This window comes from Polypterus senegalus, chromosome 8, assembly GCF_016835505.1.
Source record: "Polypterus senegalus isolate Bchr_013 chromosome 8, ASM1683550v1, whole genome shotgun sequence".
In the NCBI taxonomy this organism is placed as follows: domain Eukaryota; kingdom Metazoa; phylum Chordata; class Cladistia; order Polypteriformes; family Polypteridae; genus Polypterus; species Polypterus senegalus.
In genome coordinates this window covers 24,516,386-24,541,686 of record NC_053161.1, presented here as the reverse complement: position 1 = coordinate 24,541,686, position 25,301 = coordinate 24,516,386, and the positions used below count along the sequence as shown (strand labels likewise).

General features: G+C 37.1%; 1 protein-coding gene across 1 annotated transcript in view; it reads left to right on the top strand.

Annotated features, from left to right (window-relative positions):
- Nucleotides 1-25,301, top strand: part of arid2 (AT rich interactive domain 2 (ARID, RFX-like)) — a 172,181-nt gene that overhangs the window by 87,329 nt on the left and 59,551 nt on the right. The window contains exons 5-8 of the mRNA XM_039760879.1: nt 7,598-7,816; nt 9,080-9,147; nt 15,307-15,376; nt 15,484-15,734. Coding sequence (XP_039616813.1) covers nt 7,598-7,816; nt 9,080-9,147; nt 15,307-15,376; nt 15,484-15,734 — 608 coding nt within the window. The remainder of the gene's footprint in view (nt 1-7,597; nt 7,817-9,079; nt 9,148-15,306; nt 15,377-15,483; nt 15,735-25,301) is intronic.

The following is a 25,301-nucleotide window of genomic DNA, read 5'->3' as shown; positions in this document are numbered from 1 at the left end:
CACAACACGTTTGTGGAAGTGAATCTGGCACAAACAAAGGAGATTTCTGAGGATCTCAGAAAAAGAGCTGTTTATGCTCATCAGGCTGAAAAAGGTTACAAAACCATCTCTAAAGAGTTTGGACTCCACCAATCCACAGTCAGACAGATTGTGTACAAATGGAGGAAATTCAAGACCATTGTTACCCTCCCCAGGTGTGGTCGACCAACAAAGATCACTCCAAGAGCAAGGCGTATAATAGTCGGTGAGGTCACAAAGGACCCTATGGTAACTTCTAAGCAACTGAAGGCCTCTCTCACATTGGCTAATGTTCATGAGTCCACCATCAGGAGAACACTGAACAACAATGGTGTGCATGGCAGGGTTGCAAGGAAAAAGCCACTGCTCTCCAAAAAAAACATTGCTGCTCGTCTGCAGTTTGCTAAAGATCACTTGGAAAAACCAGAAGGCTATTGGAAGAATGTTTTGTTGGACGGATGAGACCAAAATAGAACTTTTGAAAAGCGTTATGTTTGGAGAAAGGAAAACACTGCATTCCATCCTAAGAACCTTATTCCATCTGTGAAACATGGTGGTGGTAGTATCATGGTTTGGGTCTGTTTTGCTGCATCTGGACCAGGACGGCTTGCCTTCATTGATGGAACAATGAATTCTGAATTATATTGGAGAGTTCTAAAGGAAAATGTCAGGACATCTGTCCATGAACTGAATCTCAAGAGAAGGTGGGTTATGCAGAAAGAAAACAACCAAAAGCACACAAGTTGTTCTACCAAAGAATGGTTAAAGAAGAATGAAGTTAATGTTTTTGAAATTGCCAAGTCAAAGTCCTGACCTTAATCCAATCGAAATGTTGTGGAAGAATCTGAAGCGAGCAGTTAATGTGAGGAAACATCCCAGAGTTGAAGCTGCACAGAGGAATGAGCTAAAATTCCTCCAAGCTGGTGTGCTGGAATGATCAAAAGTTAACAGAAACGTTTAGTTGCAGTTATTGCTGCAAAGGGGGGTTACAACAGATACTGAAAGCAAAGGTTCACATACTTTTGCCACTCACAAATATATAATAATCGATCATTTTCCCTAATAAATAAATGACCAAGTGTAATATTTTTGTCCATCTGGAGTCCTGGGCAGTTGGAACATTTTAAGATGAGCTTTGATAATCAAAAGTATCTGTGCCCATGATTCCAGTAGTTGTAATTTCTGCCACTTTCTGTGTCACTCTCATTTAGGAGCAGTCTTCCTGTGAATTACAAATATTTTGTATAGTGCAAACTCTTTAGTGATATAGCAATCCTGTTTGTGCTGTTTTTTTAAGAATCCCAGTTCACCTTTTGCTCAAGTACATACTGTAGCCCCTTCAGTTAAAATGTGTACATGCATTCTTGTTCTCTTGAACCATTCTTGTATATCTTAAATTTAAAAAGCACACATTTAAGTACAGTCTTCCTAGATTTTGAAGCACCTTTTGCTATTGTAAGCATTTACTTTTTAAATAAATTGGTATTAAGCTGTACAAATAGACTCATGTATCTGAATACTTCACATATGTATTTGAAAGTGGATTAAAATTCTGTAGGTGACATTTACATAACCATATGTGGAGGGAAATGCTAAAGGTGAGGCTGCCTATAGCCATTATTCCCCGAATAAGCAGTAGCACCCTGCAACACTGAATTGAATTAAGCAAGTTTAATAATGTGTTGATCATAAAGTTGGTACTTTTATAGTAGCCTCTAGCAGTACTAAGAAAAAGACCTGTATGTTATGTTCAGTTGTAAGTGATTTTGTGATTTTATTTTCTTTGCATAAAATTGCAAAAACCCCACTATATAAACAGGCAGTTCATGACATATACTGGTTTATCAATTTCTCTGATCATGTCATTTAGTATGTGAGGTGAATGCAGTATTCTACTACTCAAAAGGGTCCTCTTTCTTACTGGACAGGAGTTGGTCTTCTTCATTGGTGACAACAGCAGTTAACCAGTCAAAAATATGCTGTTTTTTATGTAAAAGTAATATTTGAACATTACATTGGTTCTGTGTAGTGGCATTAACAATAATGTAACATTAATTGAAGACTTTGAAAATGTTAATCTCTCTTTTAAATATAATATAAATTTGAGTGTTTTTGAAGTTTGGGTTTGCATGTTTATATTCAGTTTCTGCTGTGCTTCTGTCTGACTTCATTCATTGGCCACTTTTAGTTTCGATGTTAGTATTGATCTAAGAAGCCTCCTGTGCTCCACTAATTTTTTTTATACCATTTATTAAAAACAATTGCAACACTTACTATATTTTTGTTAATGTGTACTTCAGTATAGAATATACAACTAATTCTATGGGTAAAATTAAATGTCACATTTGCTACTGCATGTGCAGTGGGTGCTCAAAGTGGCATTGTGCTGTGATGTACATCTTAAACTATTACTGTTAATACATTTCATGTGACAGAGGAGGATTTGGTAATGAATATTCACAGACCATTAAAAACATGTGCAGATTCACAACTTGGCATTTCTTTGAATCTCTAAGTTGAGTTCGTTGTTGCACGTTCAATTTTCTGATAAACAAAATATAACCAGAATTCTTTCATCTGAGTTCTCAGTGTCCAAAGAAAGTATGAATAAATTTTTTGATGCCTTGGGCTACTCAAAAGTGAGTTTAAAACTGTGTTTTAACACAAGAAAAGTTTGAGTAAGCAAGAAGCAATCAACAATCTCTGGTAAAGCCCAGATCTTGTGCCTTCAGATGTCATCCTCTTTGGTGTGAGGTTTTGTCAAGGAGAAAAGATCTGTGAGTGATGGTAGGTTATTAAAGGGAAGAAACTGGTTCAAATACAATGTTAAGTCTGGTGAAAGATAAGGATGTGTCTTCTTGCTTCTTGCTGGTGGAAAGCTATTGATGTTGATGAAGATTATGTAAAAAATGAGCAGTATATGAAATTAATTTAACAAATATTTTAAAAAAATTCTGTATCATATGCCTTATAGTTAAAAGTGTTGCAAATTTTTTTCTTTGTTTCTGAACTTGGAAAAATCTGCAAAGAAAGGAGGTACCAATAGTTCCCTTAATTTCTAGTTGCTTACACAAGTATTGAGAGATCTGATGTCAAATGATATTGGTGATAAATTTTGTATTATTTCTTATTGTTTTGCAACAACTGAAGCCTAAGGACTGGAGTACAGTAATTTTATTCATGTGGATGTATAAATATAAACCCAAGGATTTTACAAGTCAGTGATTAAGCAACCTCAGCCTTAACATATTATAAAGTGGCTTATTGTGAATGAAAGTAAACTATGTGAAAGTGCATATCTTATGTGAACAGCTACATATATTGTAATTTTGTAATTCACAATCATACTTAAAGGAAATGCTCTTAGAATGAAAGGAAGAATTTGATTTTATTTTATTTTTTTTTGGTTAAACCCTCTCTCACATACATACAGTTCGAAATTGTTGTTCTTGTAAGATGTGTTCATCATGTTCTATTGTTACCTGAAAAACGCTTTGTTCCTTTCCAGTTGAACTCTGCTTATGGGAAGGCCTGCTGCTGTTAAATGGATTGTTAGGATTGTTAACCAGGCTGTTTAGTATTCTGTGTTACAGGTGTGTGAGTGTGTATGTATGTGTGTGTGTGTATATATATATATAGATATAGATATAGAGATATAGAGATATAGATATAGATATAGATATAGATATATATATATAGATATAGATATATAGATATAGATATAGATAGATATATAGATATATATATAGATAGATAGATATAGATAGGTAGATATAGATAGATATAGATAGATATAGATATAGATAGGTAGATATAGATATATCTATATAGATATAGATATATATCTATATATATGTATGTATGTATGTGTTTATAACTTGTGAATTTTGATCTTTCAATTCATGTCTTCAGGAAGGATAAGTTATTTGGCTAGTTACCCTTTTGGAGTAAAGGTATCTTTTGTGCCCATACACCACATACTGTGGGTTCTGGCTTTGGACGGCCAGGTTGTTACTTATCCTTAAGTTATGGGCATATGTTCAAACTTGAATGCCCAATTTGTACTTCCGAGAGACATCACTGCAATGTTACAAGGTCTAGTAACAATACGTTTATCAGATATTGTGCAAGGCTGCATTCTGGCAAGTGGCCTTGCCATGTAGACTGAGACTTTGTAGCGGGCGTTAAATGTGTCTCACCCTAGCTTTTAAGCCAGGACATGTGTTAAAGACAAAGCAAAAGAATGGATATTGTCAGACTGCCCTACACTCTTGTGATTAAGTTGATCAAACCACAGAATGAACTGATAAAGTGATTAATTGATAGCTCTTTGTAGTAAGCATATAAATCCGATACACAATGAAAGCTTCTCTTTATTCTGCGTGCAGGTTGGACAGTCAGTGAGACCCCAATGTAATCATTCTCACTATTACTGATGCTTGCCCAGGTGGCACACTTGAATGTTTAGAGTTAATTATGTTGACTACTAGGGGGCTGCACCCCCTGCTCACTTCGCTTTTTTCATGGGAATTGTTACATATGCATTATGTTCACTTTTTATTTTAAAACTTCAGTAAAAACAATATTTGGAATGAACTTTTCTTCAAGATCTCATTGAATTTTGATTCCTTGTTTGATCCTACAGCGTGATAATGCAACGTATAACTGGCCGTGAGTGAATATCATTTCTTTGTCTCTTATAAATAAACCAACTTTTTCAAATGTTTGTCCTTGTTATTTAATTGTCATAGGAAAAACTATTCTCATGGGAAACTGTAAACTTTTTAATACGAAAGACATATCAAGATCTCCTTTTTGCCCGAACACCATTCAATAAAAAAATTCAATAAAAATAAGACTTTCTGATAAAACAATCTGCTTACAAAAGTGGCCATATCCAGAGGTGATGTAGCCGGTGGCATTGTTCTCAAGAAGCTGTGGATTTCTGGCCATTGTGAATTAGACCTCGCATTTGTTCCGTTTTACGTTTAGCTTGATTCTATTTAATAAAGAAGAGACGATTAGCTTAGACCTTTACATACGCATTAATAATTTAATGTTGTGATAAACGTTGAGATGATAGAATTGGGTTAAATACATGGGAACGTATTGCTAATTTTGAATCAAAATATTGTGAGGGTGTTATTCGTTTTTCTTATTGTGTTTGTTTCATATTGTGCAACCATTCTGTTTCACGATCTGGGAAATGCAAAGGAAAGAGAAAAGGCAATGTATTTGATATAAATGACGAATCATGCTTTGTCTTACACGAATATCTATTCTGTCTTTGATATCTCCGTCTTTCAAAATTATTTTCGCTGACAATTCGTCACATGTGGGGTTTTTTTTAATAAATGCAACTTAGATCTTTTGGACTCATATAGAAATCCAAAATGTTTTGCTGATAAATTTTGTGTAAAGTGCAATACTTTTGGACGTATGGATTTGTATCCATTATTGGCTGTAGAATTTCTATTACGTTGGATCGTTTTAACTCTTTTCTCTTTCTCCGTGATAATACACCTGACCAAATTTTTTTTTCTTCTTCAAAATTAAACTTGTTACAGCTGTAATTGTTGCAGGAGCACAGATTCTCATAGTGTATGGTCCATTATTGTGTAAATCTTCGTTTTGTGCATTGAATGACGCTAATGCAAAAAGATTATTGTAGACGCATATATTTTGCTCGTAGTGCTAGTGGATTTCACTTTCACAAAACAACAAATCTTTTAATTCTTGTGGAAACACCTCTTCATTGGGAATCAGCAGTACTTTTCCCTGATGGCAGCACGAATTAGAAGATCTACCAGTCTCTGACTTAAACTTTAAAGCCTTACAATCACCTATGTCCATATATTCAATCTCTTTTTGCTGTTCCGTTATTTCACCTAGTAGTAATTTCCATTTGTTTGCACAAATGCGATCTTTTTTTTGACACATTTGAATTTTAGTACTGTCATATTTTTGAACTTGCTCTGTGTGTGTATTGTGCCAATGATTTTTTTTTTTTAAAGCCTTTTGAATTGCACTGCTGTCATAATCTGTAACCTGCTCTGCTTGTGTATGGCGCCAACATTTTTGAACGTCTTTATGAAGTTCTACACGGTCCGTCTTTTATTTCTGACCCCATTTGGACCTGCAGGGTTTTCAATTCCACTTGTTCCGGGCTGATTATTACTTTCCTTGCCTAGTTCACAGTCTCACGGGAACATGCTTCCAATGGATGTCAGTATAATATGACTTGACCGTGTCACGGGAAGTGAAAGTGTCTCTGCCTCTTTGAAGTGTCTCTCTTCAGAAAATCACATCTCGTTGCAAGATTTTGTTTTATAATAGAGAGAAATTATACCCAGACATATTGCAGATAGAAAACATATGATGGTGCCTGGTTTTGAAAATTGTGGGGGTTTTTTTTCTCATGGATTAACAAGGTTTGCAAAATCTGTGAGAAAGATGCAGGAAAATGCACAAATAATTTGGAGTAGCTCTATGTTACGTAAATTTACTGTGATTTAATTAAAAAATTCTGCCATCACAATTCCCACATCACATAAGTGTTTTCTGGTTGTTCTTTCAGCAGATATCATCATCTGATGGTCTTACTGAAACCTGTTAAAAGACAGGGCTGACCATCCCTCTCTTCCCAAACGTTTATCCAGTCTCCCATTTTGGAGTGAAGCATTCCTTTAGTTTGGTTTGTGTCATGATGCATTGACCTCACTATACTGTAAATCTGCTTACAATGACTTATTTGGGGAGACAGTAGATTTATCACATGGGCGATTTTGATATCATACAGCACCTAACGTGCCATTCTTGATACTGTGTTTCAGACAAACAAGTGGTATCAAGAATAGCATATAGAGCTATTTTCTTAGGATGGATGCTGTTTTAATTCACATAACTTTTCTACCTCTAAAAGGAAAACTTTATGCTGCCTGTTTTTTTTTTGGTTTTTTTTGACAACCACATTTATCTTGTATCACAGTGTACCTAAGTCAGCCTGGCAGTATGTGCATGACTTTAATGAAACTAGACAAAAATATAAAAGAATTAAACAATGGATGAGTATGTCAAATGAAGTATGGCTGTCTTTACTGCAGCATCTTAGTTGTGAAAGCTGTATGTCAGTAGTAGTACCTCATTGAATTTGTTTATCCTTTTATAATTTTTTAATTTGCTTAAGCCAATGCCTGTCAGGGCATTTCTTTTGTATCAGACCCTTTAAATCATAGTTTAACAAACAAAGTTTAGGAGCCATATACAGTTTTGTGTACGTTAACAGCTTTTTGACTTAATTTTATATGATTGACTTTTTACTAAGAAACTTGTGTCCTTAAGACTGGTTAAATTAATTTTGTAATGAATAATCTGTCAATTTTCTAGTTAAAAAGCCAAAAGGGTAAAGTGTTGCACATTATTTATGACCACATTAGTGAATGTATTGATATTTAATTTTGTACACTAAATCCAGTAATCCATCTTGAACTTTAAGTAATACATTTTTTTATATCTTATATTTTTTATGTAAAACAATTTTTTGATGATATATGCTTCTTCTCATTTTTTGTTTTTTTAGATTATCTTCGCCAAAGCTATGGACTCTCATTGGAGTTTGTCACACGATGTGATTACAACAAACTGGTGCTTTCACTTTTATCTGGGCTCCCCAATGAAGTGGATTTTGCCATTAATGTTTGCACACTTCTTTCAAACGAAAGCAAGCATGTTATGCAGCTTGATAAAGATCCTAAACTTATCACCTTATTACTAGCACATGCAGGAGTTTTTGATGACAGTAAGTTTTGTAAGATATGAAAAGTGTCTTATTATCTTAGTTATGTTGTAATATTAAAAAATAATGAAGACATACTGGTTATCAAAATTGCCTCAGTGAAAAGAATTGGACATCCATCTACCCAGAATGGAGCTGTGACTGTTAACTGTGATTGATAGAAATGCTCTTTCTTTTGTCCCACGTCTAGTGAATAGTAATTGGGAATATGCACCATATTAAAGTTACTAGTTGTAGACAGAAGCTCTCTAGTATAGAGAACTCCTGTGTTATAAGCAACCCAGGTTGTGTGTGCTTAGAATAGATTGAGCAACAAATGTTAGATTGTCCTAAAGAGGAAAAAATATATTAAGAAATAACATCGTTACTTAATATTATTGGTACCTTGTCAGTACAAAGCATATTGTTATACCAATAAAGGCATTTTCACTTCAGCTAATGAATAAAAAGCAAATGTTAGTGTGTGTTTTAGATGATCACTAGTGCAAGATTACAGAATTCAGTTATGTACTATAAACATTTAATGAACGTAATTTCAAATATAATTATTAGTTTCTGGTAAATATTATGTTGCAATACACGCCTGGTGATCATAGAGCTGAAAGCTTGCTTGAATACTTCAGTAGTGAGCTATTTTATTACACAGATATGCAGTGCCATGTTGAAGTCTTCAAACATATTTTATATATTCTTATCTTTGTTCAGAAAGCATTGCTACGTAATTAAGAATAAAAATCAGCAGACTGTGAATCTCCATTGACGGCTGTAAGAAATATGTATTTTGTTTCACTGTGAATAATGGGTTTAGTTTTCAAGTGAATATTTAAAGTCACTATTTAAACTATGTTGTGTAGATCACTGTAAAAGACTTACCTGAAAATAGTTAAAATATATCTTTCCATTATCCAAATAGAACCGTTTTTGATTACTTGAATCAATTATTAACAATAAGTATCCATGTATTATTTGTTGATTTTTGCAGAAATGTTTTTATCTCTTCACAAAAATTAATCTAAAGCTGGTTCCCTTAGAATGACAAAATAGTATATAAAAATTGTGAAATCATAATATTACGTAAGCAAGAACCTGGTGACTAGTATGTTCAAGTAGGTTGTACATTTGCCTCTGATTTGTAAAGTGGCTGCATGTAAGATCTTATATTAGTAAAAAGATGGGGAAAAACTAAGATTGTGTTAATTGTGTATTTTATATATATAATTACTTTTTATATTGAATTATTTAATTTGTGTCTTTTACCAATTGCAGCGTTTGGAAGTTTTTCTGCTGTTTTTGGATCTGAATGGAAAGAGAAAACCTCTCGGGATTTTGTAAAGGTGACAATCTTAATATTTCTTTTATTTATATAAAGAGACTTGGTTTACTTGTATATAAGTAATTATTAATATACTTGGTATTAGTTGTTTTGCATTCCTATGGGGCTACTGAGAAGCAAGTTGTCTGTTGGGGTTCTTATAGTTTGAGTTTTTTTATTTGTTTAACATTGGATTAAAGAAGTGCAAGATAGTTGATTTGTACATTTTTGGTGGATAGATTATTTTATAAAGTTGACCCGGTAAAGGAGAGAACTATAATTCAGAGCTTTGGTGTTGGAAGCCTATTGAAACGGCATTTACAGTGGTGCTTGAAAGTTTGTGAACCCTTTAGAAAATTTCTGTTTGTAATAATGTAATATTTGATCATTTTCCTCAATAAATAAATGACCAAGTATAATTTTTTTAATATTTTTGTCTTATTTGTTTAACTGGTTTCTCTTTATCTACTTTTAGGACTTGAGTGAAAATCTGATGATGTTTTAGGTCATATTTATGCAGAAATATAGAAAATTCTAAAGGGTTCACAAACTTTCAAGCACCACTGTACTTGTATCCATTCTTTTTTTTTTTTTTACATTTTATCATGATTCCCAGTCCCTGTTGATGAAAAGCAGCCCTAAACACAATGTTAAAACATTAATACACACTGTAGGTACAGTATTTTGAGCTGTGAGCAACATAATAATTGTCCCATCTATATTTCATACAACTGACCACAAAGCTTTTTCCCATGTTGCAACTTTGTCACACATACATATTTTTTGGTAAAGCTCAGATCAGTTTTCTCATTGTTGTTTTTGAGTAATTGCTTGCTTTGTCCTATCCACACAAATAATTTTATGCAGAACTCTATATCCAAGCTCAGCTACTCCACTCGGTAGCTCTTTTAAACTGGTTGTTGGCATCTTTGTGATTTTTTTCACAAGTCATCTCCTTGTTTGCACATTATTGTCTGAGTAGTTTGACATAGTTTTTACACCTGGAAAATAAAAACATCAGTCTCCACCGATACAGAAAAATACTTTGGCATTTGTGTCACCATAATTTCCTTTTTTTAGGTTTTATTTTCTTACGTAAAGCCATGTTACATTGAAGATAAAAGGTTCACCACTTGTAAATATAAATATTACAGAACAGTGTTTCAGTGTAAAAATTTGTTAATCAGCACAATTAGAGGTCTAGGATGTATTTTTTTTTTTTTGGGCAAATCATTATTATTTTAGACTTTGCCTGTGTACTTTTTAACATTAGAACTGCCAAGGATATGGCAAGTGGCATCTGAATCCTTTTGTCTTCACTAATGGCCCATTGGCTCTGCATTTTTATAACGCCTCCCTATTGCCCTACCCTTCAAAAGCCACAGATGGTTTAATGCAGTTTGAGTGAATGTAAAATGAAATAATTTCTTGTCACGCAACATATGTTGTTTGCATATTTTCTGCTTTAAATATTAGCATACATTTTTAATTACAAAAAAATAAATGTCCAGGAATGTACTACAAAAATCTGCTGCAGTGTTTATTAGTGAAAACCAAAAGAAAATTATTTTCTATATAAATAGATTATAAAAATACAGCCATACAGTGGAGGAAATAATTATTTGACCCCTCACTGATTTTGTAAGTTTGTCCAATGACAAAGAAATGAAAAGTCTCAGAACAGTATCATTTCAATGGTAGGTTTATTTCAACAGTGGCAGATTGCACATCAAAAGGAAAATCGAAAAAATAACTTTAAATAAAAGATAGAAATTGATTTGCATTTCATTGAAGGAAATAAGTTTTTGAACCCCTACCAACCATTAAGAGTTCTGGCTCCCACAGAGTGGTTAGACACTTCTACTCAATTAGTCACCCTCATTAAGGACACCTGTCTTAACTAGTCACCTGTTTAAAAGACACCTGTCCACAGAAGCAATCAATCAAGCAGACTCCACACTCTACAACATGGGAAAGACCAAAGAGCTGTCCAAGGATGTCAGAGACAAAATTGTAGACCTGCACAAGGCTGGAATGGGCTACAAAACCATTAGCAAGAAGCTGGGAGAGAAGGTGACAACTGTTGGTGCGATTTTTCGAAAATGGAAGGAGCACAAAATGACCATCAATCGACCTCGCTCTGGGGCTCCACGCAAGATCTCACCTCGTGGGGTGTCAATGGTTCTGAGAAAGGTGAAAAAGAATCCTAGAACTACACGGGAGGAGTTAGTTAATGACCTCAAATTAGCAGGGACCACAGTCACCAAGAAAACCATTGGAAACACATTACACCGCAATGGATTAAAATCCTGCAGGGCTCGCAAGGTCCCCCTGCTCAAGAAGGCACATGTTTAGGCCCGTCTGAAGTTTGCCAATGAACACCTGAATGATTCAGAGAGTGACTGGGAGAAGGTGCTGTGGTCTGATGAGACCAAAATAGAGCTCTTTGGCATTAACTCAACTCACTGTGTTTGGAGGAAGAAAAATGCTGCCTATGACCCCCAAAACACCGCCCCACCGTCAAGCATGGGGGTGGAAACATTTTGCTTTGGGGGTGTTTTTCTGCTAAGGGCACAGGACAACTTAATCGCATTAACGGGAAAATGGACAGAGCCATGTATCGTGAAATCCTGGGCGACAATCTCCTTCCCTCTGCCAGGAAACTGAAAATGGGTCGTGGATGGGTGTTCCAGCACGACAATGACCCAAAACATACAGCAAAGGCAACAAAGGAGTGGCTCAAGAAGAAGCACATTAAGGTCATGGAGTGGCCTAGTCAGTCTCCGGACCTTAATCCAATAGAAAACCTATGGAGGGAGCTCAAGCTCAGAGTAGCACAGAGACAGCCTCGAAACCTTAGGGATTTGATCTGCAAAGAGGAGTGGACCAACATTCCTCCTAAAATGTGCGCAAACTTGGTCATCAATTACAAGAAACGTTTGACCTCTGTGCTTGCAAACAAGGGTTTTTCCACTAAGTATTAAGTCTTTTTTTGTTAGAGGGTTCAAAAACTTATTTCCCTCAATGAAATGCAAATCAATTTCTATCTTTTATTTAAAGTTATTTTTCGATTTTCCTTTTGATGTGCAATCTGCCACTGTTGAAATAAACCTACCATTGAAATGATACTGTTCTGAGACTTTTCATTTCCTTGTCATTGGACAAACTTACAAAATCAGTGAGGGGTCAAATAATTATTTCCTCCACTGTATATAGTTCATAGAATATACCAATAACAGGCAAGCATTATGACAAATTGATTATAGAACTGTCCACAATCTGTTGCCGTTCTATTATTTCAGTTAGCTCAAAAAACATAAAGTAACTCGCCTGAAAAAGCACTACAGTTTTCTCACAGATTGGAATACTTAGTGCAGCAGCAGTATCTATTTCATGTGGGGTGGCACATTGTGAATGGAGCAAGCTACAAGTGAAGCAGCTTGCATTCAGTGCATCTGTAGACCCAATGAAGTATACAAATAGGAGAATAACCAGTGGGCTTTCTTTATGCAAATGGAAGGACCGGTGTAATTTGGTACTGAGCCTTGAATAGGGTGATTTCATCACTGGGCAAAAAAACATGATTTGAATACTGCTATTTTTAAATATTGATACATGTACTGAATCACATACGCATACTCGCACACATTGTATGTTGCTACCCAAATCTCCTACAAAGAATTGTACAACAATCACAGAAGGAATATCACATATAATCACTCTTACTTTTTCAGTACATGTAATAAAAATATATGCTAATCTAAAAACTATTGGTGTTCCAGTTATTTCAGTTAGCCAAAAAAAAAATTTTTTTAACTCCCCTGAAATCACATTGTAATTTTTCCACACAACTTGGAATGCAAAGTAAACTACCAGCATCAATTTACAGATGCTACTGTATCTGCTTTCAGGTTAAGAACATAGTGTAAATGTAAATAAAATGCTTAAATGTAAGCAGAAAATGGTAGGGCTAAGGGAATTTAAAATTTTATGAAAATTCAGTCTACATTACAGTTAAACTAATAATAAATATAAAATTAATATAACAATATAAATACATAAACTGTCTCTTACTTGCTCTCCACTGTTTTAAGAAGTTAAACTGTACTGTAACGTATTTAAATTTGTTACAGTTTCAGATTGCTTGGTTTTTGTTTTTATTAATAAATCTGTAAAACAAATTTCATTAAAAAAAAAAACAAAAAAAACAAACAAGTCTAGCCTAAGGGAATTTTACATATAATGCTGTAGCTAATTTAAACTTCACTTCGTGAAGTACTGTGTTTAACTGACAACTCATTGTAAAGGCATGCAGTATAAAACTCAATTTTAGTGCAGAATTTTGGCTTTTATAAATGTAACATTTAAGCAGTTAATGTTTTTTAAACTTGCACTTCCCAATTACCAGATAAAGTCGATTCCTAAAGCACTGCATTCTTTGCCACTAGTTTTGATACCATTGCTCCTATTTTCAGTTGTAACAGAAAGGAGCCTCTTTTCATCCAGCTTTCAGTTTGAAAGGGTGTCTTGCAGAGCCTCAGCTATGTGCTCCACAATGTGGTTTTCATGTAAATAGCTAGTTTGCTGACACACACTGTGGACGCGGCCCGGACACAGACAGGTGGACATGTTGTTCATCACCACCACACGTTTATTTACAACTATATTTACAGAATAAAGTCAGTGCATACAAACCCCCACACTGTCCTGACCACACAATGCCTTCCTCTTCGGGCCTCCTCCACTCTCCTCTCTTGCTTTGTCCTGCCTCCACCTGACTCCAGCCTCAAATGAAGGGAGACGGCCCCTTTTATATCATCCCGGATGAGCTCCAAGTGTTTCCCGGCATTCCTCCCTGGACGCCCCTGTGTGGCGGAAATGCCGGCTGTTCTCCCGGAAGCTCTCCGGGTGTCCCTTTTCTTCTTCCCCCCAGCACTTCCTGGTGTGGCGGAAGTGCTGAGGTCCGGGGTCCCCAAGGCTTTGGGGCGCCTGGCGGTGACCACGGGTCCCTACAGGGTTGGGCTTCCAAGCCCTCTACCCGTGGCCCCCAAAGCAACCAGGATGGCAGCCCCCACGTGATCCAGGGTGGGCGTAGACCCTCTTCCGGTCCCTCAAGGTGTCCCGGCCGGGTCGTTGCCCCTGGCATCCCTGACAACACGTTTAATCTCCCATTCTTCCATGGAATGAATAGTCACACTTAAATATGGCTCATAGGTGTGGCTTGACCATATATCGATTTTCAGCACAAAATGTTTTAATTTAACAGTCGGTTCAGTAAGGGTACATCTAACTGGAATGTATGTGTCAGGCAGTACGTCTCTTGCAAAGTAATTACGACTGGGCAATTCCCATTGCGGGTCAAGAGCTTTGGTTAATCTTGTAAAATCCTTTTCCACGTTTGAAATGGGAAGTATAACTTTTGCTATGCCGTAAGCAACTGCCTCAGTGACACGTGACATTTCGCACTTTTCTTTTCATTAGGCGAGGCATGGGTAAATGAAGCTTGAAATGTCATCTGAATTGGTTTAAGTGTTTCTGGTGGCAAGTGCTTCATGACTGCAGCAGTAGAACTGAGTTTAACAGCCTATTCATACTGAATTTTGTGTCACTGTTTTCAGTGATTAAAAAGATTAGTAGTGCTCCCACTTTTTGACCTGACATCCTTTTCAGCATTCCCTACATATTATGCAATACTGCTGCTCATCTGATCTGTGTATGTCAGTCTCCTCTTTTTTTTCCTCGGTGCTCCAGTTTTCCACCAACATCCAAAAGACATCCTTATTAGGTTGATTGGTTAGCCTTAACTCACTCAGGATGAAAAAAGTATGGTTTTCTTTGTGGATTTGTGTGCCCTATAGAATGGTGTGCAATCGATATTTGGCTTAGGCCTTGAACCCTCTACATTTGTCTTGTACGAGTACATCAGTGAAACCTGTGTCGAATTAGTGTCTCAACCTGGTTTGATTCCGGCTTTGTCCCTAATACTGCCAGGATGGACTTTATCCAGCATGTTTATTTCATATCCAGTAATATATATATTTTTTTAATGCATGTTGTCCTATAGTCATTAAAATTGTGTTAATCTTTTGTCATTTTAAATTATAATTCATTTTTCAGATTTTTTTTTTTCAGGAATTTAAAATATTGTAAACTTTTCTTTTCCTACTTTCTCTCCTCCTAGTTCTGGAAGGACATAGTAGAAGATACAGAAGTACGGGACCTCATTGCAGACAAAAGCAGCAAATCACAAGGTTATTAAGCTTTGCATTAATGCATTGAATATGTTCCTCATTAAACTGTGTTAGTTTTTCACATTTATTTGTTTGATTGTTTATTTGTTCATGTTTTATTTTAATAGATGGTACGAGTAAAGACACTGGCTGGGATTCCCTTTTCCACCCTCCCCGAAATGTTGGCATTAATGACATTGAAGGACAGCGGGTGCTTCAGATTGCAGTTATCCTTAGAAACCTCTCCTTTGAGGAAGGAAATGTTAAACTTTTGGCAGCTAATCGAACCTGTCTCAGATTCCTTTTATTGTGTGCTCACTGTAACTTCATTTCATTAAGGCAGCTGGGCCTGGATACATTGGGCAATGTAGCAGCAGAGGTAAGATCTATGTAGTAAATTTCCTTTTAAATTTTCAATAGTTTTGATTCAGATTTGTAATTATGCATTTTTACTTCTAACAACTAATACATATTTTTCATTAAGCCTCATTAGAATTTGAAGATTTAAATATTTACATTTTATGATTAAATATCCTTTTAGTGCCAATTTTGGTGGTTATAAAAAAAATTGAGTCTTGACTTTTTTCTACTGCACTATTATGTAAAATTCCAAGAATCACCCTTTTAAGTGATTTTTAAGTTCTACCTGTGCTGAATTGGAAAAATAAAATGTATATTAGTTGTTTTAAATTTCAATCATACTCTTAAAGGCCTCTAGAGGTCAGTATTCTATGTCAACATATGGATAGGACTGAGTAGCTGTTGCTGTTCAGAATGTACAAGTATTGTAGAAGGTAAGTACACATGTCTTCAAAAGTCATCCAGCATCAGAGTATAATGACACTACAATTAAAAGGTAGACTATGAAACAACACAAAACTTAATGTAAACTTAACCAACTTACAACATAACAGCAGTGATCATAAAATCAAAGAAAGAGATTTTTGTACAGGAGAGATCATTAAAGAATGTCTTTCAGCAACTGAGTTTATGTGCAGCTGATGAAGCTAACATGTTCAAATAAATGAAAAATTATTTCACTGCTTGTTTGTCACTGGACATGACAGGATACCAAAAGTTTGAGAAAATTTCATGGCTGTATATGTTAGTCTGTAAGTCAAACATTCAGGGTTTTGTTATACTTTGCAACTGAACAAATACTGTAGGTGGTTGTTTAGGTTAATTTAGTGTTTAACTCAATTAAACAGGTTTATGACTGATTAGGGGTATGCACCAGTTTCTACAGTTACAGTTACAGTTTGAACATACAGTGCATCCGGAAAGTATTCACAGCGCATCACTTTTTCCACATTTTATGTTACAGCCTTATTCCAAAGTGGATTAAGTTCATTTTTTCCCTCAGAATTCTACACACAACGCCCCATAATGACAACGTGAAAAAGTTTACTTAAGGTTTTTGCAAATTTATTAAAAATAAAAAAACTGAGAAATCACATGTACATAAGTATTCACAGCCTTTGCTCAATACTTTGTCGATGCACCTTTGGCAGCAATTACAGCCTCAAGTCTTTTTGAATATGATGCCACAAGCTTGGCACACCTATCCTTGGCCAGTTTCGCCCATTCCTCTTTGCAGCACCTCTCAAGCTCCATCAGGTTGGATGGGAAGCATTGGTGCACAGCCATTTTAAGATCTCTCCAGAGATGTTCAATCGGATTCAAGTCTGGGCTCTGGCTGGGCCACTCAAGGACATTCACAGAATTGTCCTGAAGCCACTCCTTTGATATCTTAGCTGTGTGCTTAGGGTCGTTGTCCTGCTGAAAGATGAACTGTCGCCCCAGTCTGAGGTCGAAAGAGCTCTGGATCAGGTTTGCATCCAGGATGTCTCTGTACATTGCTGCAGTCATTATTCCCTTTATCCTGACTAGTCTCCCAGTTCCTGCCGCTGAAAAACATCCCTACAGCATGATGCTGCCACCACCATGCTTCACTGTTGGGATGGTATTGGCCTGGTGATGAGCGGTGCCTGGTTTCCTCCAAACGCGATGCCTGGCATTCACACCAAAGAGTTCAATCTTTGTCTAATCAGACCAGAGAATTTTGTTTCTCATGGTCTGAGAGTCCTTCAGGTGCCTTTTGGCACACTCCAGGCCAGCTGCCATTTGCCTTTTACTAAGGAGTGGCTTCCGTCTGGCCACTCTTACCATACAGGTCTGATTGGTGGATTGCTGCAAAGATGGTTGTCCTTCTGGAAGGTTCTCCTCTCTCCACAGAGGACCTCTGGAGCTCTGACAGAGTAACCATCAGGTTCCCTGACTTAAGGCCCTTCTCCCCCGATCGCTTAGTTTAGATGGCCGGCCAGCACTAGGAAGAGTCCTGGTGGTTTCGAACTTCTTCCACTTACGGATGATGGAGGCCACTGTGCTCATTGGGACCTTCAAAGCAGCAGAAATTTTTCTGTAACCTTCCCCAGATTTGCTCCTCGAGACAGTCCTGTCTCGGAGATCTACAGACAATTCCTTTGACTTCATGCTTGGTTTGTGCTCTGACATGAATTGTCAACTGTGGGACCTTATATAGACAGATGTGTGCCTTTCCAAATCATGTCCAATCAACTGAATTTACCATAGATGGACTCCAATTAAGCTGCAGAAACATCTCAAGGATGATCAGGGGAAACAGGATGCACCTGAGCTCAATTTTGAGCTTCATGGCAAAGGCTGAGAATACTTATTTACGTGTGATTTCTCAATTTTTGTATTTTTAATAAATTTGCAAAAATCTCAGGTAAACTTTTTTTCACGTTGTCATTATGAGGTGTTGTGTGTAGAATTCTGAGGAAGAAAATGAATTTAATCCATTTTGGAATAAGGTTGTAACATAACAAAATGTGGAAAAAGTGATGCACTGTGAATAGTTTCCAGATGCACTGTACTTCATTAAATATGTTAATTTCAACAAATACATTATTTTAGTAGTGTGCTCCATGCAGTTTTATTCCAGTCCATTTTGCTACGCTTTGAAAAAAATTGAGTCCAAAAGGTTTGTTTCATATGTATAGATGGTCTAATGTTTTCAGTTGCTAGATTTATGTAAAACAATAACAAAGTTGCTTCTTTCAGTACAAAAATTTGTCTCTTTGCTTAAAAAAACTATGGATTCAGTATTAACAGTGCATCATTAACTAATTGCAATTAATGGTGATATCAGAGGAACACTTGCTGTCACTTGTAAAACTGTGTCTTTATATATAACTTCTTATGTCACCAGTTCTTATTGTAAGCCTGTTTGTTGAAATACAGCTAATCAACTGTTGAAATGAAATGCTAAAAGCAGATATTATAGAAATGGGTGTGCATAGTTACAAGGACAGCACATTATGAGCTAAAAATGTTTTGCTTACATCTAGACTTAAGCATTATTGGTGGGGTTGGGGGCTTTCGGTGTGCGACTTGAAGTATATAATTTTTTTTTTTCCAAGCACCTTGAAAACCTAAAAGAAAATGTATATTATAATAGAATTGTAAAAAGTATATAATGACATCTGTAATTATTTTATACACACCTGCATCGTTCAAGCATTTTTTTTACAAGAGAGAAGAGAATATGGAACTTTTAACCTCAAAGTCAAGCTGTGACAAACTTACTAATTTGCTTGTTGTTTATAGAGCATAAATAGAAACTTTATTGTGTTTGCATGTGAATTTATTTTTAATTGGTGGTGTTCTTATTAGTGCACAGTTTATATGGACATTTGCACTGTACATATATTATTGACAGCATTCGGGAAACCTTCTCTGCAAGTGCTGGCTCTGAGTTGTCACTGCTTTTTTCTCCCATTAGTTTAGTCCATGTTTGTACTGCAGCTAAAAATGACCTAATTGATCTAATTTTAAATTTGTATCTAATTTGTTTGACTATTCAAATTGATTTTGCAAGCAAACCAAACCCAGTACAAGTTTCTACAGATTTGAGGGGTGTTCACTAATTTACCTGACTATAAAAATGTTATGGTCAAACTCACCTCATCACAATGCAGTTCCCCTTGACTTGAACACATTTGGTTCACTTTGCTTCCAGTGATTTAATCCTTTCAGAACAGAATGATTCATCTTGATCCTCCAAGCAACCCGTTAATACCTACTTGAGGTCATTATCCAATTTCTTCAGGTTTTTAAAGAGAAAATAATCATGGATGGATGGGGCAGACCTAGACTGTATGGTGGATAGCCAAGCTTTATTCCCTGACAGCAGGCTTTGATTTTTGAGGTTTGTGGTGTGGTGCATTGTTGTGAAGCACCAACATGCCTACTGATGGTTTCTCATGGCACTTCTGTTTGATGGTCTCATGTAATGACTTCATTCTGGAAGTGTAGGCTTCTCCAATGATGGTTGAGTTGAAACAGCAGAACACAATGTGTATTCCAGAAAACTGTTGCCATGACTTTTTAGACTGACTGCTGTGCACAAAATTTATTGGGGGTTTGGGACTCCTTATGCTTCCATTTCATGGACTCTTGGGATTTTCTCAAAGAAGGTCCACATTCTCATGATTGAATTTCTGGTAACAAGCTTTCTGATCAGGTGTCAGCATTTGGGGAACCCATCAGAAACTGACCTTTGACATAAAATGAATATGGATGATTATAGAAACTGTGACAGCTGAAATGCCTAGTTTATGGACTATAGTATCTTCAGTTTATTCCTGACCACTAAACTTCATCACTAAACTACTACTAACGACATCACTAGTTCATCATCACTAAACACAGCATTCAACCACTAATGGATTTCCTTTGGGTTCTAAGTTTTTTACGTTGTTATTATGTTATTTACTTAATTATTTATTATTTCACATATCAAAAATCATGAATAGAATTTGAAATATTCATGAATCATTTATTATTGTTATTGTCATTTTATATTATTCTTAAAGGCAAATCATTGGAGTTGAGCAAATAAGCATTTCACTACATATTGTACTGTTTGTATAATTTGTATGTGACAAATAATATTTGTTTTGAAACATTGTGATCAGGTGGTGCAGTGGCTAATGTTCATACTACAGTTGAGTATCGAAAAAGAGGATTGTGGTTGTTTACTTCGCCACACATTAATTATTAAATGTATTTATAAGACACAGATTTGGCTGTGTTTCTGGACAGTTTCATGAAGGTTGCTATATGGACTTCAGATTCAATAACAAATGCTGGACAGTGAAATATTCAGTTTTTCATACAAAGGAAGAAAAGGTTGAACACTGTTTATAGTGGATTTTGTAATACGTAACTTAAAACATTCATTACTTACCAAAAAAGTAAATATAATGTAACTAAGTTACTTTTAAAGTTATCTTTCCCCAACACTGTTTAAGCACAAGTGATTTCCCCTATGAACTACCATCCATGCAGCAACTCGGCACAGATTCGGGATAGTAAAGAGACCACACAAGCTGGCTATACAGATAAGTAGTATAATGCTGGAATATGAGAACCCGGCATGAAACTGAGAGGAATGAGAGAGCTGAAGGGCAATGGCACACTTGAAGCAGGAGCATTGTAATTTGGTTGAATGTCATTTTACCAAAAACTTCGTGAAAGAGAGAGCAACAAAAGGGTAAGTAGTGTTTTCTGGATTAGAGAAAAAGTCTAAAGCGACCTTGTGAAATAGCGAACAGGGAGGGAGACTTGGTTTCATCTGCTGTCTAATAACGGTCATTGTAACAGGAACTAGCAGTAGCTAGTGTAACTCGGTAAAGGTGTTCTCTGAGGCCATAACAATAGTGAACACTGTACATAGTTTAATACACTATTTCTTCAAAATCACCTCTCTTGCATTATCCTTGCATGTTTCCCAATTTTTCTTATTTAACTGCATTATATGCCTCACATGTTTTTCTTTCCTTTAACCATAAAGAAGTCACTAAAATACCTTGTCATACTTTGATACTTTGAATGTGATCGTAATACCAGTACTCAATCCAGGTGTCTATTTTGACAATTTCGCCTTTCATATAAAGTATCCTTGTCTTCTTTCATGTTAACGCCACAGTTAGAAGGATACTCCAGCAGCAGCAGCATACTGATAAAAACAATATTAATTAAAGAGTGATAAAAATGCAGTGTAAGTTAAAAAATGCAGGGTGGAGAGTGCAAGGCAGGTATAACGGACAATATCATTGTATAATGTTAACATTTACCCCTCCGGGTGGAATTGAAGAGTCGCATAGTGTGGGGGGAGGAACGACCTCCTCAGTCTGTCAGTGGAGCAGGACAGTGACAGCAGTCTGTCGCTTAGGCTGCTCCTCTGTCTGGAGATGATACTGCTCAGTGGATGCAGTGGATTCTCCATGATTGACAGGAGCCTGCTTAGTGCCCGTCGCTCTGCCACAGATGTCAAACTGACCAGCTCCGTGCCTACATTAGAGCCTGCCTTCCTCACCAGTTTGTCCAGACGTGAGGCATCCCTATTCTTTATGCTGCCTCCCCAGCACACCACTGCTTAGAAGAGGGCACTCGCCACAACCGTCTGATAGAACATCTGCAGCATCTTATTGCGGATGTTGAAGGACGCCAGCCTTCTAAGGAAGTATAGTCGGCTCTGTCCTCTCTTGCACAGAGTATCAGTATTGGCAGTCCAGTCCAATTTATCACCCAGCTATCCAGGTATTTATAGGTCTGCACTCTCTGCACACTGACACCTCTGATGGTGTCTAATAAGCACCATTTACAAATTGAGTCCCTAGCATTTTTGCAATATTTATAAAATTTTCTGATTTTTTTTGTTAACTTTCCTTTACCTTTAAACAGAAATGTTTTTTACAATTTTCTTTGGTTGCTATAATTTAAATGAATACGCCACACAAAAATGATATTTTTGTTAGTATGGTAATTATCCCAGATTGTAGTAATGGTACAGGAAAAAAAAATCATGTTTTCATGCAGAACAAGAGAACAGTACTACTGAGATGGGGGAAATCCAAGTAATCAATGTAGATCTCAGTGTTAGCACTTGCAGTGCACCGCATATGTCACTGTTACATGCCATTTGGTATGCGATTTGTAAAACCAGTGTTAATCTTTGTGTTGTACCATCTGTTGGAATTACAACTGCAATGCATATTATTACTAAAAATGTTTGTGATAAGCCATCTTTTGGAATGGCAAAATTAATAGCAACCAGGTGGACACATAGACACTTGCCCTTTTTTTTTTGGGTGTACAAGAATAACTTTCGGATTTAGCACAGTTGCAGTAATCCCGACAGCTGCACTCCATTGCAGTGAACTAAGACTAAGTGCAGTTGCAATGTACTGCTTGGAATCAGAAAAGGATGAAACAAAGGTGTGTTCTAACTTAGACCACCTCATGTGCAAATTTAAAGGATTTAGCATGGTGGGTAATGTTTAAGTATTCTGCAAACATCAGGCAGACATTTACGGGCATGAAATAGCTCTAATATAACATTAAACAATACGTAAACCAGGGCTGTGGAGTCGGTAGATAAATGCTCCGACTCCTCAGTTTCTAAATCTTCCGACTCCTCTGTATGTATATACAATGCTAATGTATTTTCTACATCCATTGAAGGAAAGGAAGGCAACATACATGTCATTTCACCACAGAACTACTGGCTATACAGACAAGGAGCCATGCAGTTTTATCCAGACACATGTGCACACAGCCTTCCCTCATACAGACAAGGAGCCATGCAGTTTTAAAATAAATATGAACACTTACAGTTGAATGCAAATGCAAGAAGCTGTTCCACCAAGTTCTTCTAAGCTCTTATAGCAGAGAGAGGCAGAAGCTGCTGCTTTTTCCTTAGTGTTCTTATCTTGTGAAGATAGGGCAGTGGAAGGCTGATGGAGGAGGCAGCGGGAAGGGGCACTTCAAGGGAAATCATGAATCATGTTTGAATCCCATAGCCAGGTTTAAAGTTTAAGTTTATTCCCTTCACTTATACAAGTGTCTCTAGTCCTGCAAAAAACATTTACCTAATTATCAGCGAGAGTTAAGGCCATGGACGGGCAGATTCAGCTTGCCGAAAATCTCGACCACCGCCCCCATCCAAAGTAATGTGATGCCTCTGTCTGCTGCAGTGGCTGTCTCCTCTGTCAGCCAGCCGGAAGTTTAGTGCATTGTGTCACTCACCGGCCAGCTGATCAGCAGAACGAGCCTCTGCTGGAGACAGGTAGGGAGATCTGTGTTCTCGGCTCCTTCGGCCCCTTCACTAGCGCATAGTGAAGGGGAGCTGACGGAGCTAAGAACACACCAGATGATTTTTCAGGTGTTTGACGCGTGATGACTCGTTGAACGACCGAAAAATCAGCAGTGCATCTGTAAATGTATGGGGGGCTTTAGGCTAGGTTCACAGTTCCCTGTAACAGTGGAACACGACACAATGGAAATCAGTGCCGCACCTTACCTGTGCATTACATCCCATATAGTGACACATACAGTCAATGAAAAGCATGCTTCATGGTTACTTGACATGTTCGTTTTGTGGTAACATTATGCACTGCATGCATTGGGCTTTATTCTTACAGCAGAGAAGTAGTTCATTATGACTGTTTGTGAATTGGGACATTTCAACTTACTTTTTTAATTGCCGTTTAAATTTAGTAGGAGTTGGAGTCGGTTAACTTTTTTCCGACTCCTCGACTCCGACTCCACAGCCCTGACGTAAACTACACTGCTCAAAACCTTAAGGGTACAGCTGGAAAATCTTTACTGAGTAATACTGTGTAAGGCGTTAAGAATAAAAAAACTAAATTGCCAACCCATTAAGGGCTGCCTAAAATGGCTGATCCAACTTGTGTGAATTTCACGACAACTTGTAATATGACTCAATAGTGTATAGCCCCCATGTGTCTGTATGTACTCCCAACAACATCTGGGCATACTCCTGATGAGAAAGCGAATGGTGTCCTGAGGATCTCATCCCAGACCTTATTCAGGACCTCCATGAGCTCCTGAACAGTCCGTGGTGCTACTTGGCAATGTTGGACACACCAATACATTACTTCCCAGAGGTTCTCGATTGGATTCAGGTCTGGGGAATGTATGGACCAGTCAGTGGCATCAGTGCCTTTGTTTTCCAAGAATTGGCTACACACTCTGGCTACATAAGACCAGGCATTATCCTGCACCAGGATGAACCCAGAGCACACTCCACCAGTTTAAGGTCTGACAATGGCTCTGAGGATTTCAACTCCATACCTAACAGTAGTCAGGGTACCATAGCCTAGCACGTGGATGACTGTGTGACCCTACAGGGATATGCATCCCAAGGCCATCAATGGCCCACTGTCAAACCGGTCATGCTGAATGAGGCATGCTGGCTGCATAACATCACCATGGTGTATCCCGACTCTTTAATGTCTGTCACATATGCTCAGTGTGAGCATTCTCTCATCTGTGAAGAGAACTGTGAGCCAATGGCAAAACTGCCAATTGTGTATTCTCTGGTGAATGCCAATCGAGCTGCATTGTGATGGGCTGTGAGCACAGGTCCCATTTGAAGATCTTCAGCCCTCATGCCACCCTCATGGAGTCTGACAGTTTGGTCAGAAACATGCACTCCATTAGCCAGCTGGAAGTCATTTTGTAGTGTTCTGGCAGTGTGTCTCCTCTTCCTCACTGCACAAAGGAGCAGATACTGGTCCTGCTGTTAGGTTGATGTCCTTCTGTGGCCCTGTCCAGCTCTCCTTCTGTAATAACTTGTCTTCTGTTATCTACTCCATGTTCTTGAGAATGTGCTGGGAGATGTACCAAACCTTGTAATGGCCCATATGGATGTGTCATCCTGGACCCAATTCCCTGCAGTCGGTTGGCTGATTGCACTTCTGGAATTTTTTTGTTTTGTTTTTGTTTTTAATTATCTCTGATATTCCTTATCAAAAAAAAAAAAAGTATGGCTCTTGGAAAAATAATCTCTGTTGCGATTTGTGTGGGTTTTCAAAGAGACCCTGATTTACTGAAA